This window comes from Loxodonta africana, chromosome 18 (genome assembly GCF_030014295.1).
Source record: "Loxodonta africana isolate mLoxAfr1 chromosome 18, mLoxAfr1.hap2, whole genome shotgun sequence".
In the NCBI taxonomy this organism is placed as follows: Eukaryota; Metazoa; Chordata; class Mammalia; order Proboscidea; family Elephantidae; genus Loxodonta; species Loxodonta africana.
The window spans coordinates 72,615,776-72,634,338 of record NC_087359.1 but is presented as its reverse complement, the minus strand read 5'-3'; the positions used below and the strand labels follow the sequence as shown (position 1 = coordinate 72,634,338).

Below are 18,563 nucleotides of genomic sequence, written 5' to 3'. Positions count from 1 at the left end.
ACAGGGAGCCCAGGGTGAAGAAGGGGAGAGCGTTGACACATCGCAGGGTTGGCAACCAACATCAAAAAACAATTTGTGTACTAACTGTTTAATAAGAAACGAATTTGCTCTGTAAGCTTTCACCTAAAACACAATAAAAAATAAATACATAAAAAGAAAATTACTAGTGATTGGAATGCGAAAGTTGGAAACAAAGAAGAAGGATCAGTAGTTGGAAAATGCGGCCTTGGTGATAGAAACAATGCCAGAGATTGAATGATAGAAATTTTGCAAGACCAATGACTTCTTCATTGCAAATACCTTCTTTCACCAACATAAACGGCGACTATACACATGGATCTCACCAGATGGAGCACACAGAAATCAAATTGACTACATCTGTGGAAAGAGGCGATGGAAAAGCTCAATATCATCAGTCAGAACAAGGCCAGGGGCCGACTGTGGAACAGACCATCAACTGCTCATATGTAAGTTCAAGCTGAAACTGAAGAAAATCAGAGCAAATCCACGAGAGCCAAAATATGACCTTGAGTATATCCCATCTGAATTTAGAGACCATCTGAAGAATAGATTTGACCCATTGAACACTAGTGACCGAAGACCAGGCGAGATGTGGAATGACATCAGGGACATCATCCATGAAGAAAGCAAGAGGTCACTGAAAAGACAGGAAAGAAAGAAAAGAGCCAGAGATTAGACAGCCTATAAAACAAAAAATAACACACGTGAGGAATGTGCTTCTTAGTTCAAGCAAGTATATGAGAACAAATCAGCAACACCTGCCCAGAAGCAAAGACGAAAAGGCAGAAAGAAGTAGGAAAACTGGATGAATGGACAAGGAGAACTCGGGGTGTAAAAGGGGAAGAGCGCTGACATACTGCGGGGACTGCAATCAATATCACAAAACAATTTGTGTATAAATTTTAGAAAGAGAAATTAATTTGCTGTAAACTTTTACCTAACCCATACCGGTTGCCGTCAAGTCAATTCCAGCTCATAGTGACCCTATAGGACAGAGTAAAACCGCCCCATAGGATTTACAAGGAGTGGCTGGATTCAAACTGGTGACCTTTTGGTTAGCAGCTGAGCTCTTAACCACTGCACCACCAGAGCTCCTAAAATAACCCAAAGCTCAATAAAATTAAAAATAATAATAATGAGCCCAAGACACCAAAAGAATAGCAGTAAGACTTAATGATAATTTAGTGTTTTCAATATGAAAGTTGTTTAGCATGCGTTCATTTATTTGAGCTATAATCCTGAGAGGTAAGACTTATTAAAATACTCATTTACAAATGAAGAAAGTTAAATACCAAATGAGATTATAAATTGTTCAAGATCACATGCTTATTATGAGCTGTAGTCTTTCAAATACTGAATTATCTTACTGCACTTAAAAAAAACTGAAGTAAAAAATACACGAATACTTTAGAAATATTTACCATTTCAAGTTACAGATTAACCAGAAAAATTCCATTAACCATTAACTTTAAGGAAACCATGGTGGTGTAATGGTTAAGTGCTACAGCTGCTAACCAAAAGGTCGGCAGTTCAAATCCACCAGGGGCTCCTTGGAAACTATGGGGGCAGTCCTACTCTGTCCTATAGGGTCGCTATGAGTCAGACTCGACTCGACGGTAACGGGTTATTAACTATAAAGCTGTTATCCTCAACTGATAAAACACTAAGGATTTTTTGTTGTTGTTATTGTTGTAGTTATTTATTTTTTCTTTTTTTCAGCTGCCCCGTATGGGACCCCCCCTTTCCGTTTGGAGTATTTTCTATCACGTGAAGAAACCCTGGTGGCATAGTGGTTAAGAGCTATGGCTGCTAACCAAAAAGGTCGGCAGTTCAAATCCACCAGGCGCTCCTTGGAAACCTCATGGGGCAGTTCTACTCTGTCCTACAGGGCTGCTGTGAGTCAGGATCGATTCAACGGCAATGGGTTTTTTTTTATTTTGTTTTGTTTTGTTTTGTTTTGGTGGGAGGCAGAATTGCCTTCCAGTATGAAGGCTGAAAAAGCCAAATACTTGCTTTCCCAACCACTGCTTTGGCTTGGATGTAGGCACTTGACCTGTACTTGGGGAACCAGATGCTTCTTTCCCAGACTGTGGATACAGGAGCTGGTGGCCCAGAGAAGCCGGGGTGATGGAGATCCCATTCTGGCAGTAGGGATAGTGGTACAAGCTGCAAGCCAAGGCCTCTGGTGCTCCCCAGGGACAGACCCTGGCCTCCCTCATTCCTGCCTGTTCACCCAGCCTGCTTCTGCAGCTTTCCAGGAATTCCATAGCTATTCCCTAGCTTTTCAATAAATTATTTTTTCTGCTTAAAAAAAGAAAAAGGAAAGAAATACCTAGAACCTAGGACATGTCAAAGGCAAGGGTGCTTCCTGTGTCCCCCGTATCAGTGGACCAAAACCAAATCAAACCAGTTGCCATCCAGTGGATCCCAACGCATGGCAACCCCATGGGTCTCAGACAGAGCTTTGAACCAGTTCATTCTGGTTTGAATCCCTGCTGAGAATTTGCGTTTCTAACAAGTTCCCAGACAATGCTGATGCTGCTGGTCAGGGACCAATTCTGAGAACCACTAGTAGAGCCCCACCCACAGCCATCGGGTTAAGTTCAACTCATACCAACCTCATAGAGTTTCTGAGGCTACAAATCTCTGTGGAAGCAGATTGCCACATCTTTCTCCCGTGGAGCCACTGGTGGTTTCGAACTACCGACCTTTCGATTAGCAGTCAGTTGCTTTAACCACTGCACCACCAGGGCTCCACTAGTAGAGCAGTGTTCTCAGATTTTATTATACATAAGAATCACCCAGGGATCTTGTTAAAATGTGGATTCTGATTCAGTATATCTGGGCTGGAAATGTAGATTCTCAGCAGGAATTTAAAGTGGAATAAACCAGTAAAAAGCCTTGGTTTCCGAGTAGAACTGTGTTCCATAGGGATTTTAATGGCTGTGAATTTTTGGAAGTAGGTCGCCAGGCTGGGTGGACTTGAACTGCCAAACTTTATGGCTAGCACCCAAGCACTTAACTCTTTGTGCCACCACGGCTGCCTTCTATATCAATGAAGGGCATCTCAGGTCTACTCACTGGTCCAAGCCAGAAACCTGAGCTTTTGTTACCCCTGAGAATGCCCTCTCACTCAGCACCAGCACCTGGTTCTGCCATTTCCCTCCTGGGTAACCTGTAAATCCATCCTCCCTACTCTCTCCATCTCCATGAGCATGCTCCCCATATCCGGGCTGAGCCACTGAAATGGCTCCTGCCTGATACCCCTGCCTCCAGCCTTGCCCTGTTCCTAGCTGCTCTCCATCTTCCCAGAGCGATTCTTTCAAGTCTATTCCTTCACTTGAACGAGCAAATGATTCAGGACAAAGCCCTAACTCCATTGAACTTCCTTCCTCATGGAACCTCTCCCCAGCTGTCCACCTCAGCTGTGTCCCCCTCCTGAATTTCTGCCCGCCCACACCCCAGCACGTAACGTTGCCGCACAGCCCCCAAGTGCTCTTGCACTCCGGGTACTTGTTTTTCCTTTCACCAGAAATATTCTTGCTCTCACTCTTCACATGGCTATTCTCTCACACTTCAGGGCTTAGCTGAGTGCTGCGTCCTTTGAGAAGCCTTCCCTGACACCCAACCTGGGTCAGCTCCCCCTTCCTCTGTGCCCCTGGGCATCCTGTAGTCCCACATCATAGCCATCTTCACACGTGTCTCTTCACTTGTCTCTATCCAACAAGTCTCTAAGCTCCTTGACAATAGTATGTCTTATTCACTCTATTTCCAATGGCTGACACAAGAATCTAGCACCCAGTAGGTGATTCATTAATGTTTGTGACCTGACTAAATGAAAGAAAGCAAAATTCTACCATTTCCCTCCTGGATAACTGATATCTGTCTGATTCCCAAAGGCCTTTTCCTCTGTTCCGTGCCATCTCCTGCACTACACCTTGAAGGAAAGTGGGAGGGACTTGGGCAAACGGAAGTCTTTAGGGAGGAGAGCAAGACTACAAGGAGCAGGTGGAGAGGAGCGGGCTGTACTGGGGGAACTGCAGAACAGAGTCCTGGAACGAAGACATGCAGAGAGAGGTCTTGAGTGTAGATTTGTTTACTAGCCAGCTGCGAGGTACCGGTTCCTACGCTAGATGCTGGTGATAGAACAAAGCTCGGAGTAAGAGTATACTTACTAGTCGCCAGGTTTTCTCCTAAGAATTTTGTTTATCACCTCTTTAAATCCTCACAACCATCATTTGCAGCAAACACAATCCCTCTTCGATGGATGAGGAAACCAAGGCACAGAGAGGGGAAGTACCTGGTTCAAGGTTCTAAGCAAGGAGTCTGGATATGAAGTTGGGCGGGCTGTCTGCCCTAGAGTGCTGTACTGCCTCACTCAAGACTCACAAGCCCCTGCTATCACTGAGCCTACCTTGTAATGAGAGGGACAGAAAACAAATAAACCAATACACGAGAATTTCAGAGGGTGACGTGTGCTATGTTGTTGTAGTTGAGTCGGCCCCAAACTCACAGTGACCCCACACACAACGTCACAGAATGCTGCATTGTCCTGCGCCATCTCCAGGATTGGTTGCTCCTTGGGCCTTGGACCGTGATGACCCATAGGGTTTTCACTGATTGATTTTTGGAAGTCAATCACCAGGCCTTTCTTCCTAGTTCATCTTAGTCTAGATGCTCTGCTGAAACCTGCTCAGCATCATAGCAACATGTAAGCCTCTACGTACAGATGGGTGGTGGCTGCACATGAAGTTCATTGGCCAGGAATCAAACCTGGGTCTCCCTCATGATGTTGTTTGTCAGGTGCTGTCAAATCCGTTAAAACTCATAGTGACCCTACATACAACAGAATGAAACACTGCCTGGCCCTGAGCCATCCTCACAATCATTGCTATGCTTGAGCCCATTGTTGCAGCCACTGAGTCAATCCATGTCATTGAGGGTCTTCCTCTTTTTCACAGACCCTCTACTTTACCAAGTGTGATGTCCTTCTCCAGGGATTGGTCCCTCCCGATAATATGTCCAAATTACATGACACAAAGTCTTGTGATCCTTGCTTCTAAGGAGCATTCTGGCTGTATTTCTTCCAAGACAGATTTGTTCGTTCTTCTGGCAGTCCATGGTATAGTCAACATTCCTCACCAACACCATAATTCAAAGGCATCAATTCTCCTTCAGTCTTCCTTATTCATTGTCCCACTTTCACATGCATATGAGGTGATTGAAAATACCGTGCCTTGGGTCAGACACACCTTAGCCCTCAAAGTGACATCTTTGCTTTTTAACACTTTAAAGAGGTCTCCCACATGAAAGGTGAGAATTCTACCACTAATCCACCACTGCCTCCCAACACATGCTATACAGGAGATACATCAGGGTGGTGTGGTAGAAAATGACCAGGAGGTAGAAAGAAGACCTCTCTGAAATGGTAACACTTGAGCTGAAACATGAATAATAAAACAGACAGCCGGAGAGCAACCGGGGGAAGGGCGTTGCAGGTGGAGGGAACAACAAGAACAAAAACTAGGACCAATGCTAAAAGATTGGCTTCCCTTAGAATTTCATATCTCACCCCAGGTAGTCCCCAGATGGTACACATGAGCAAGTGCTCAGCTACTGACCAAAGGGTTGGAAGTTCAAATCCACCCAGAGATGCCTTGGAAGAAAGGCCTGGCAATCTACTTCTGAAAGGTCACAGCCTTGAAAACCCTGTAGAGCACCGTTCCACTCTGAAGCACATGGGGTCGCTGTGAGTCAGAGTTAACTCCATGGCAAGTGTTTGGTTTTTCTTTGGTTTAATAGAGGAAATTCAGGGCCTGACGCAAAGGCTGATGTTCTGTGTGGTCCTGAGCATTCCCTAGCCGCGTTCAGAGCAGACAAGCTGAGGGAAGACTCTTTGTGTGGCCCCAAAGCTGGCTGATGCCTCAGGTAGCCCCTCAGAGGGTGGCTCAGGGCCCCAGTGCCTTATCAGCGGCCCAAGCAGACTCACGTTCTTCCTGAAGCTGTGGTTCTCAGCGCATTCCGAGTCATCCTGCCAAATAACCGTGGTGTTCTCCCGCGTCTGCCAAGTCCCCCGAGCCAAGCAGCGTCTGTAGGCCCTTCCTGAGCTCTCTGAAAGTAAACAGAGCTTAGAGGAAAGGTCAGAACACACAACCCAACCAAGCACACTTTCAGGCCTTCACTCTTACCGCAAAGCTGTGGAAAATCCCAGGGATAAGGGGTTTTCATTTCCCTTTTGGGGGCTCGGTGGAATCCCTACTGTTTATTTGGGATGCAGAGAAAAACACAGAGGCCTCTGAATTTCGTAACTTGCCATGATCCTCTAATGTCTGCTGTGTTTATCCGAAGTCTCTGGAGTTAGTTCCTGGTGGCTCAGGGATGTTCTAACTGCCTTAAGGTGCAGCCCAGCTGGGAGACGTGGCCTCTAGCTACTGACACTTCCTCAGAGGGGCATATCTCTTTCTGATGTTTAGGAGGCAGCGCCATGAAGGAGGAGGTGGTGGGCATGAGGCAGACCCATACCCATTGCCATCGAGTCGATTCCGACTCATAGCAACCCTATAGGACAGAGTAGAACTGCCCCATGGGGTTTCCGAGGAGCGCCTGGTGGAGTCAAACTGCTGACCTTTTGGAATGGCCAAACTCTTAACTACTATACCACCAGGGTTTCCATGAGGCAGACAGACCAGGGTTAAAGCCCGTTCTACCACTTACCAGCTTGGTGGGCTTAGGTCCTCCCACTCTCCGAGCCTTCTGTTCTCTCCATCAAGAACTGTGGGTAATAATGGCTCAGACCCTCCGTGGTTGTGGAGATGATTAAATGAAAGAGTGATGACCAAAGGCTCTTCCCACACTGGCTGCTGCTGTGACTCAGGCCCATTTGTTCCAGGAGCCCTCCCTGAAGGAGGACCAGGGATTGGACTTGCCAATGAGACGTGGACATGTATGGGATCTTCCTAGTCCTGGCCCTGCACATAGTGGGCCAACGAAAGCAATTTATTGATTTTTTTTTTTCCAAATTCCCTTACAGCCAGCCTTCTTTCTTCAAGACGTGCCATCATCCTAAACTTGGACCTTCAGAAATGTGTTTCTTTACAAGTTACTCTTTCCGCTAATCATAAATATATGACAAGCTTTTTGTAGAAAACAGAGAAAAGAATGAGAAAGAAAAGTGAAAAGACTTAAATTAATCACCAAGGGAGAATTCCTATCAACATTTTGATGTTCCTTCCATTTTTTAAGGCTTTGTATATGTGCAATTTTTACACAATTGAGATCATGGTGTATACACATTTTTGTATTCGGCCATTAACAAAAAAATTTTATTGTGGTAAGTATATTTTAATACAACATTCACCAAATCAAAATATTTTACTTGTGCAAATCAGGTGACACCAATCACATTACTTGTTGTGATGTAATTGTTAGACTTAATGGATGAATAACCATGGTGTGGTGGGTAGGTGGGTTGGGTTAGACGATGGACTGGAAGGAAGCCAGACAGAGGCAGGGACCAGTGAGGAAACCAAAGAAGCAGAGATGAGGGTGATGGTGAGCCCACCCTAAAGCAGCTGAGGTAGGAATGAAGGAGAAGTGGAGTCAGAGAACTGGGGTACCAGCTAGATGAGTTTGAATGGGACCAGATAGAAGGTGAGACCATTACTGAGAAGGGGAATAGAGGAGGAGGAGCTTGCTTTCCTCTCCTCTATATTCCACTCCTCTCTGTCCCTTGATTTCTACTTCTTCTGGTGACAAGTCTTGACCATCCTACCACCAATACTGTTCTTTAAACTTTCCCCGCCTCCCCAGCCCCTTGCCTCTATCTGAGTCCAGGCCCTCACCATCTCTTTTTCCGGACCACTGCAGTAGCTCCCAGATTTGCTTCCCTGATTCCCTTCCATCCCTCTGGTCTAACAGGCACATGCCATCAAAGTTCTCTTCCCACCTGACACCCTCCTAACCAGAACTGAAGCCACTCCTGATGTCTACCTTTCAGCCAGAGATTAGACAGGCCTATAAAACAAACAGAACCCTGGTGGCACAATGATTAAGGGCTCGGCTGCTAACCAAAAGTCCACAGTTCGAACCTGTCAGCCACTCCTTAGAAACCCTATGGGGCAGTTCTACTCTGTCCTATAGGGTTGCTATGAGTCGGAATTGACTCGACAGCAACAGGTTTGGGTTTTTCTTTCTTTTTTATAAAATAAACAGTAACACACATAAAGAATGTGCTTCTTAGTTCAATCAAGAATACCAGACCGAACGGGCAATATCCACCCAAAAGCAAAGACAAGGTGGCAGGAAGGGACGGGAAAACTGGGTGAATGGACACTGAGAACCAGGGTGGAAAGGGAAAGGGGAAGAGTGCTGACACATTGTGAGGACTACAACTAATGTTACAAAACAATTTGTGTATAAAACTTTTGAATGAGAAACTAATTCGTGCTATAAACTTTCACCTAAAACACAGTAAGAGTTTTTTAAAAGTTCTCTTCCCAAACTACAAATCTATTATGTTCTTCCCATGCCTTCATCCCTTCAGTGGCTCCACGTAATTTTTCTGCACACAGGAAAGTAAAACCCTTAGTGTAATGCACAATGTCCTTCACAATCAGGCCCCAGCCACATTTATCAGACTTTGAGTCCCTGGGTGGTACAACAGTTAAGCACTCTGTTGCTAACTGAAAGGTTAGAGAGTTGAGTCCACCCAGAGGTGCCTCAGAAGAAGGCCTCACAACCTACCTCTGAAAAATCAGCCACTGAAAGCCCTGTGGAGCACATTTCTACTCTAACACACATGAGACAGCCTTGAGTTGAAGTCAGCTCGCCAGCAACTAGTTTTACTGGTTTATATTCCATCAAGGAGCCATAGTAGCATAGCGGTTAATGGCGCATCTACTAACCAAAAGGTTGGCAGTTCAAATCCACCAGCCACTCCTTGGAAACCCTAGGAGGCAATTCTACTCTATCCTACAGGGTTGCTATGAGTTGGGATCAACTCAACGGCAATGGTTTTGCTTTTTGGTATATTCCATTACACCCTGTATTCACCATTAAGCTCCCTCCCTTATATTATAATGCTCATTCCTCTATCTCACAAGAATTCTTTTCCACCCCTTTACATTTATGAGATGTTCTTCTCTAAACCCACTTCATCATCTCCACATTGTTTTTTCCCTACAGGGACCTATTTGGATTCTAAAGATTTAATGAACAAAATGTTGAGTGGAAGAGTAATTTTCTGCCTTTTGCAAAGTGTACCCCTTTTAGTACACTCCAGAAACCCAGAACATGTTTTGTAAGAGCCTTTAAGTCAACTTCTTTGTAATTTTGGATTTTTACTTTGTTTCTCTTAAAGTGGAATGAATGTGCGTTTTTAGTTGTCGGGAAGGGGCAGTTAAGTGGTAATGGTATTTCCCCTGTATCCTTGAGGAGACCCTGGATATCTGGGGCTTTAAACACCTGAAAGAATCCAAGGAGCTCAACCTCGGACACAGCTTCATCTATGATTTACTAAGCACCTACTCTGTGGCAGCTTCTGTGTGCCTTCTCATTTATTCCGCAAAATAACATTGTTGTTAGTTGCTGTTGAGTCGATTCCGACTCATGGTGGCCCCACGTGTTGCAGAGTGGAACTGTGATCCATAAGGTTTTCTTGACGGAAGCAGATCGCCAGACCTTTTTTTCCATGGTATCACTGGGTGGGTTTGAACCACTAACCTTTAAATTAGCAATCGAGGGCAAACCATGTGTGCCACCTAGGGACCTTTAAAATAATCTTAAAATTTAGCTATTGTTCACTTTTCTTTTCAGATGAGGAAACTACAGCTCAGAGGGATCCAGAACTTGTCAAAAGTTTCAGAGCACAAGCAGCAACTCAACCAGACACATGTACACCAACGTTCATTCCAGCATTAGACACAACAGACAAAAGGTGGAATCAACCGAAATGTCCACCAGCAGAGGAATGGACACACAAAACGTAGTGTATCCACTCAATGAAATGTTATTCAGACATAGAGAGAAATGAAGTCTTGATATATGCTATGACACGCGTGAACCTTGAAAACATTATGCTGAGAGAAATAAGTGAGATGCAAAAGGACAAATACTATATGACCCCACTTACATAAAATACTTGTGGTTAGCTGCCATTGGCTGATTTTCAGAGGTCGATCTCCAGGCCTTTCTTCCTAGCCCATCTTAGTCTGGGAGCTCTGCTGAAACCTGCCCAGCATCGTAGCAACGCACATGCGTCCACTGACAGATGGGTGGTGGCTGCGCAAGAGGTACGTTAGCCTGGATTTGAGCCCCTCTGTCCCGCATGGAAGGTGAGAATGAACCACCACTGGGTGAAAAATATCTGGATGTGGGTAGTGGTGATGGGTGCACCACAGGCTGAGTGTACTTAATGTCCCTGAATTGGACACTTAAAAATGGTTAAACCGGCAAATGTTTTGTTATATATATATATAATCAAGATAAAAGGAAAAAGCCTGAGTGTAAACAGAAGGACAGGGGTCTCCTGCCTCCTGTCCCCCAGCCCAGTGCTCTCCCCACCTCACTGAGCTGACTTCCACAACTACTGCTCGCCTGAATCATTCAGACCTTGTGGCCCACGAGCTCACTGCTTCCATCCTTCCACCTTCCCTTAGGTCTCACATTCTCATGTTTCCCAGATGACTCCATCTGGATTTCACCAGAGAGCGGTTCCATAAAGTCTGTACCTAGCTGTCCCATTCAGAAATTTACCCTCCTTCCAAATTCTCTGCACAAAAGGCCTCAAAACATTCAATCAAACTTTCACTGATGCGATGATTTATTGGGCTGAAATTAAATATGAAATCTTATCCTCTTATCTTCTCAGAAACTCATTCTCACTCTGTTTTGTCTGGAGCTGTGTAAGCACTTATGTTTCCAGAGAATACTTTTACCTGGTCTTAGATTTGCCCATGGTCTATGGTCAAAGGCAACAGAGTTTTAACCAGGAATCTCTTCTCTCTCTTTCCAGAATAAAATAGCCAAAGAACCTGTGTGCTGGGGGTCAGAGATGGGGAAACATTCCTGTTATGTATTGAATTCTGTCCCCCCAAAATATGTGTTAAAATCCATGGGCTCCAGACTTCCTGGAGCCGTGAAGGTTGGCTGAACTCCTGAAACTATTGCCCTGAGATAATCTTTAAACCTTACACCAAAAATATCCTCTGAAGTCTTCTTAAAACCAAACAATAGTTGAGCTTAACCAGTAAAAAAAGTCCGCCTTGAGCAGTATGCTCTTCTCAGAGCTATGTATATGGGATCAAAGTGACAACTGCAACTGGAAAGATTAGATAGGAAGCTTAGGGGGCAGTGAGTTCATGCTAATGGGGGAGGAACAACTCCCAAAAGAAGGGTGAGAATGGTTACACAACTTGAAGAATATAATCAATGTCACTAAAAGGTACATGTAGAAACCGTTGAATTCGTGTATGCTTTGCTGTGTATATTCTGTTTTATATGAGACAACATTCCCATATATATACACCTGGGTAAGTCAAAAAAACATTGCTACTAGCGTCTAGGATCTTAAAAGCTTGTGAGTGGCCATCTAAGATAATCCAATGGTCCCACCCCATCTGGAGCAAAGGAGAATGAAGAAAACGAAAGACACAAGGGAAAGACTAGTCCAAAGGATTAATGGACCACAACTACCACAGCCTCCACCAGACTGAGTCCAGCACAACTAGATGGTGCCCAGCTACCGCCACCGACGGCTCTGACAGGGATCACAATACAGGGTCCCAGACAAAGCTGGAGAAAAATGTGAAACAAAATTCTAACTCACACACACACAAAAAAGACCAGACTTACTGGTCTGACAGAGACTGGAGAAACCCTGATGGTATGGCCCACGGACAGCCTTTTAACTCAGTACTGAAGGCACTCCTGAGGTTCACCCTTCAGCCTGAGATTAGACAGGCCCATAAAACAAAACAAGACTAAATGGGCACACCAACCCAGGGGCAAGGAAGAGAAGGCAGGAGTGGATAGGAAAGCTGGTAACGGGGAACCCCAGGTCTAGAAGGGGAGAATGTTGACACTTTGTGGGGTTGGCAATCAATGTCACAAAACAATATGTATCTTAATTATTTAATGAGAAACTAATTTGCTCTGTGCACCTTCATCTAAAGCACAATTTAAAAAAAAAAAAAAACAAATGTTGCTACTAGTTCTCCAGTACATATAAAAAAACATATACACAGGGTTTATTCCAAACAAAACATGTTTACACATGTCTCTGTGATCAGCGGATGGCTGCAGACAAGTTCTCTCAGTAATACACTTGTCTTAGGCTCCTTTGAGTGTTCCAAAAAAAAAAAAAAGATACTTTTTGTGCCATGGAAAAAAAATGATTTTGAGGTCAGGGCCAATATCAAATTTGTAACAAAACTCAAGTGGACATCTTCCGAAATCACTGAAGCTTTGCGACAAATTTATGGGAACACTGCCCCACATGAAGTAACAGGTTTTAGATGGATCGTGCATTTTAAGGAAGGTCAGGAAGACCTCTAAGATGAGCCAAGAGAGGGAAGACCGTTCGGAAAGTTATGGAGACTGTTTTTTGGGATCCCAAATGGGCAATCTTGATAGATTTTCTTGAGGGACACACGGTTATCACATGGACTTATCATGAAGAAATTTTAAGAAAATTGAAAACTGTATTGGTGAGAAAAAGGGCAGGAAATTTGCACCGAGGAATGTTTTTTCATCATGATAATGTACCTGCTCATTCTTTGAAGGTAGCAAGAGCTGTCTTATGAGAATTTCATTGGGAACCCTTACTCCATCCACCTCACAGTCCTGATTTTGCCCCTTCAGACTTCTTTTTGTTCCCCAAACTCAAAGAACATTTAAAAGGAACACGATTTCAGTCCCTTGAGGGTGCCAAAACTGCTGTTCTGACATGGTGTAAATCAAAGAGTGCAAAATTCTTCAGAAAAGGGTTGAAGAGATGGAAACACCACCTTCAGGAGTGTACAGACCTAGATGGAGGACGTGTCAGGAAACAATAGCTTCACATTTTGATGTTTTTGCTTAATAGGTTTCCATGATTTTGTAGCAATACTTTTTGACTTACCCTCATGTATATAAAATATGTGTTAAAATCCTAACCCCTGTACCTATAAATAAGACCCTGCTTGGAAAAAGGAGTTTTTCTTTTGTTACATGAATGAGGTCACATCAGTGAAAGGCAGATGTTAAACCTAATCACTTCTGAGTTATCAAAAGACCAGAAGAGACACACAAACAGGGAAGGCAGACACCAAGGAACGCCAAGGATCGCCAACAGACAGCAAAACTAAGAAAGAGGCTCACAGAAGAAGTTGACATGGCTGAGAACCTGATTTGGACTTTCAGCCTCCAAGACTGTGAGAAAATAAATTTCTGTTCTTTAAAGACACCCACTTGTGGTATTTCTGTTGTGGCAGCACTAGGTAACTAAGCCAACCATCCTGGGTTTCTAAGTGATATTCACTTCCTTTACACAGGATCAGGGCAAGTCAAGTAGTTCAATTCTCTATCCAAGTCCTGCAGAATTGAAAAGCACCAATTCAATGGCGGCTCCTTCGTATGCTTATAAAAACCCAGTCACTGTCAAGTTGATTCCTACTCATGGCGACCCCATGTGTTTAAGAGTAGAACTGCTCCATGGAGATTTCGATGCCTGATTTTTTGGAAGCAGATCACCAGGCCTTTCTCCCAAGGCACTCCTGTGTGGGCTGGAACCTCCAAACTTCCAGTTAGCAGCCAAGTGCATGAACTGTTTGTATTTAAGGGAAATTTTAAACCTGTTCTCCTCAGCTAATGAGCTAAAAGTTGTGTGGATATGAGTGTCCCAATCTTTCCCCTCCATCTCCTTCTCCCCTCCAATAAGGTGATAATTCTTGCCCTCGCTGCAGCCAAATTCTGTGGTAGCAGGGACTAGACCCCACAGTTTTCAAAGTAAAGAGCCATTATATAAATGGAATATCCAGGAATAGAATCTCAGAAGACAAGAGGAGAAGCAGAGAGAAGAAGGAAGATACGTTACTGAGAGTTTAGGGGGGTGCCTCTTGCAGGGAGAAGGGACATGAGAAAAGCCCTTGATCGGAGCCCTCTCTCTAATTCCCCCTGGTTGGTCTACCAGGAGTGACCAGCCTTTAAAGGAACTGCTGGGAATTGGTAAGATATGACTTATTACCTTCACTCCACCAAGGTAAATATGAAGGGCAGGGCACGGAGACATTTCCTGGAGACGAATGAGGCCAGCAAACATACTTATCAAATGTCCCGTTACAAAATACGCCTGTGGAGAGAAGGAAAAACATGGCTGCCATGGAGTTGAGTCCAACTCATGGCGACCCTGTGTGTGCAGAGTAGACCTGTCCTCCACAGGGTGTTCAATGGCTGTGACCTTTTAGAAGTAGATCACCAGGCTTGTCTTCTGAGGCTCCTCTGGGCGGGTTCAGACCACCAAGCTTTCACCTAGCAGACAAGCGAATTAACCTTTTGTGCCACCCAGGGACTCCACCGCAGAGAGAAGAGGGGTCCAAGTAAAAAGCAATGTTTGAGCACAAGGCTCATAGATGCAGGAAGAAGCAACCAGGAGCCCGGAGCCCGCCTCCCTGGCACTGGAATCTGATGGGACCTGTGCAATGACCAAATGGGTCAGGGATGAAGAGGAAAGAGGGGAGTTGGACAGGAACGCTTAATGCAACCCCAAACTTTGTGGCTTTGTCTACCCAACACGACCTCTGGCCGTGGCCCAGTCGATTATGTCAATGTGCACGTCACAGCTATTTTGGTTTATCTTACATGAACTAAACTCTCACAGGAACTTGGGTTCAGGAGGACACTTGAAAGTTCAGCCAGTGGCCTTCTGCTCCATAGATAACTAGTTATTCAACTTTCACCGATTAGATCCTAGAAAAACTTCACCCTGTGAAAAGCAAAATGACCAGTGGATCTAAGGTGATCTGTGAAATTACTGAGGTTTTTAGACACATATATCCAACACAAGAAATACCTGGTCATATTTCTCCATGTGAAGACTAATCTAACGGTCATTATCAAATATTCAGACCATCTCAAGCTCAGGGGATGCGTTATACCCAGCACTTGGCACTGGGAAGCTACAAACATGAGACCCAGCCTTATGGACTTCTTGCAATCAAATGAAGGGGTTGTTTCAGGCTGGGTCCCAAACTTCTATATTGCAAACTCCTGACCCCTGGGAGCAAGCATCATTTCCCACCATCTGCTCCCTATTAGGCTAGAACTCAGGGGCCACGTGGAGCGAAAAGCCAGATAAATGGCATCCAAACCCCTGCAAACTCAGATCTGCTAGGTTATGAGCTGATACAGGGCATATTGAGGACCTGGCTGCCAGGGGTCAGAACCTGGTCTGTGTGAGGCAGGTGCTCAGCTGACCAAGCTGCTAACAGCATGGCTCCAGATGAACGGGACCTACCCTGCCCTCACCTCAGAAAACAGTATTCCCCAAGTGCGAGGTGGCACTTATCATTGCTAGCAAGCCTTGATTGTCCCTGTCCAGGATGAAGGAGTCTTTAGAGGGAGAGGGCTGTGGCTCGGAGCCTGGGAATGCCTTCAGGTCAGGAAAAGGAATGGAGTGTTTACAGTCTCCTGCCAACCTCCAGGCCTCTGAAGGAAATAATCTGAAAGAAGCAGGGAAGGAGAGAAGGGGTAGCTTTCATCCACGTGCCCTGATGCTCAGAGACAATGGTCAAGGCTTCCTCTCCTCTCTTCCTTCTTTCTTTTGAAGGTGGGCATACACATCTGGGTGCACACAGAGTCAACCTGTGGGCAGAGAGGCCGCGGCCATGATCCAGCTGCTAAAACATTTGCTAAAATGCCCTGAACTTAGTGTAGGCTTGGATAAAAGAAATGTTATCACTCAGATTCAGTTAACACCCTAGGAGCCTGGGAACCCAACTTCCCTCATTCCCCCCAACAATAACCCATAACCCATTGCCATCGAGTCTATTCCAGCTCCAGTGACCCTATAGGACAGAGTAGAACTGCCCCACAGGGTTTCCATGGCTGTAATCTTTATGGAAGCAGATTGCCACATCTTTCTTCCACAGAGCAACTGGTGGGTTCGAACTGCCAACCTTTCGGTTAGCAGCCGAGCACTTAACCACTGTGCCACAGGGCTTCTTCCCTGGCAATAGATTGCCAAATTAATTCACAGTAGTTACTCATGTCGTGTGAGTGTGCCATGACAGATTGTGTTTTTATCAAAGATGGCGACACCAGTACACATCCCATCTCACGTGTGCTCTTTTTACAATGAGAGGTGGGGGTCTATGCTCCCTCCACTTGAACCTGGATAGACCTTTGTAACATTATCACCCACTGAACATATCAGAAATGAAACTATGTGACTAAGGCTAGGTCATAAAAGGCAATACGGCCTCCGGTGATACTTGCCCTTGGAGCCCAGCTGCCATACTGTGAGAAAGCCCAGGCCATGCGCAGAGGCCACGTGGAGACTCTGGCCAACAGTAGTGGCTAGACTCTCAACTGACAGCCAGATCAACCAACAGATGTGGGAGGGAACAAAACAATGTCTCAATAAGCCATCCGCACTGTGCCCTGTCTGAATTCCTGACCCACAGAAACTGTGAGAGATAATAAATGATTATTGTTTTTAAACCACTAAGTTTTGGGGTAATTTTTACACAGCCAGAGATAACTAATACATGTGCTTACCAGAAGCTTCCTTGAGTAAGTCCCTCAGACACTTCTCTTTGTACTGAGCCCACTTCCGGGTTGTCTCCTCAAGGAGAGAGCCTGTAACCTGAGCAGACAAAAGCATGGTGATTCCCAGATAGCTGTAAACACAGCTGTGACCCTACTATCACCCCTCACCGTGATTCCTAGACCTTCCCACTCAAGTACCCCAATGGCCTGCACCAAGAACAGAACGCCTTTGGCACCTTCTGTTCTACCTTAAAAATTTATGTGAATTTTGCATGCTCCCTGTAAACCTAATCATACTAATTTTAATACACATAGAAAAGATTTTTTTCAAAATCTTCAAGCGAGGTTGACATTTCAAGAGGATGCAATATGCTTATCTTGAAGTTTCACACCATCGCAGACAAGCAGTTGCACACGCCTGAGACTGTGCAGGTACCAAAGAGAGAAGTATTGCACCAAGAAGGTACAATGATGGGTCAGAAAAGAGCCAGGAGATTGTAGGGGTCTGCACCCCCCATCCAGGGCCCTGTGGCTCCAGAGTCAAAGACAATGGGTATATGGGTGCTCTGCTGCCGTACTGAGGCTTTGGGATTTTTTTTCTTTCTGACTTTAACTATCCTGTCCCATTAAAAAAAAAAAAAAAAAAAGCAAACCCATAGCCGTCAGGTTGATTCTAACCCATAGTGACCTCATGTTACTGAGCAGAACTGCTCCTTAGGGTTTTCTTGACTGCAATCTTTACGGAAGCAGGTCATCAGGTCTTTCTTCCATGGTGCCACTGGTTGAGTTCAAACCACCAACCTTTTGCGCCCCCCCACCCCGCTCCGCCCCGGGACTTTCCTGCTCCATAGAACCTTGGAAATGCAGCATAAGCTTGGACTTTCCAGGTGGTTGGGTAATCTAACAACTTCTAATTGGGTATTTATACCACTTTGTTGTTGTTTTAAAATGATTTTTTCTCTTCTATCATTCAATTTACTCTTCTCTATTGAGCACCTTTTGTGTGCCAGGCCTTGCCTTAAGGAGAAATGGAAAGGCATACAGAGATGAGCAAGATACCGTTCCTGCCCTAAAGGACTTGGAATCAGCTAAAGATACAACTGCTGTAGAGTTAAAAGCGACTCCAAGTGCATCAGAGAAGAACTGTGTTTCATGGGGTTTCCAATGGCTGGTTTTTGGAAGTACATCTCAAGCCTTTTTACTGAGGAGCCTCTGGGTTTACTCGAACCCCCAACCTTTTGGTTAGCGGCCGAGCATATTAACCAAAGATCAGACAATTATGTAATTGGCTGGTATACAAAGTCAAGTGATATTCTTGCCCCATCATTCTCTACTTTCAAACAGGCTTCTCCCCTTGCAGCTCAGTCCCTGGTGCCATTGTTCTTTCAGTCACAAATGAGAAACCAGGAGCCATCCTCGATATCTCCCTCACCCTCACCCCCACATTTAACCAGTCACCAGATTCTGTTGACTCTACCCTCTAAATTTTCTCCCATCCAACCCTCCCTCCTATTTTTTCCACCTCTGGACTGGTACCGCTGTCCACCCGCCATGCTGTTCCACAGTACAGGGCTTTTCTGCTTAAAGCCTTTCAGTTATAGCCTGCACACTTATGATTTGACATCTCAGCCATCTTTGTCCCAAATCTCTCCACATTCTCATGCTCCTTCATGACTTCACATCTTTGCACATCCCACTGGCACTCCCTCCCACCGTCTTTTTCACCTGGCTGACTCCTATTCACCCTTCAAGGTTCAACATCAAACCAAGGGACTCCTGAGAAGTCATACTTGGCCACC

General features: G+C 45.0%; 1 protein-coding gene across 1 annotated transcript in view; it reads right to left on the bottom strand.

Moving 5' to 3' along the window:
• GLP2R (glucagon like peptide 2 receptor) overlaps positions 1-16,945 on the bottom strand; it is an 87,513-nt gene extending 70,568 nt beyond the window's left edge. Inside the window, exons 1-3 of the mRNA XM_003416788.2 lie at positions 16,774-16,945; positions 14,243-14,347; positions 6,011-6,132 (exon numbers count right to left, since the gene is read on the bottom strand). Coding sequence (XP_003416836.2) covers positions 6,011-6,132; positions 14,243-14,347; positions 16,774-16,879 — 333 coding nt within the window. The 5' untranslated portion in view covers positions 16,880-16,945. The remainder of the gene's footprint in view (positions 1-6,010; positions 6,133-14,242; positions 14,348-16,773) is intronic.
• Between the last annotated feature and the right edge of the window lie 1,618 nt (positions 16,946-18,563).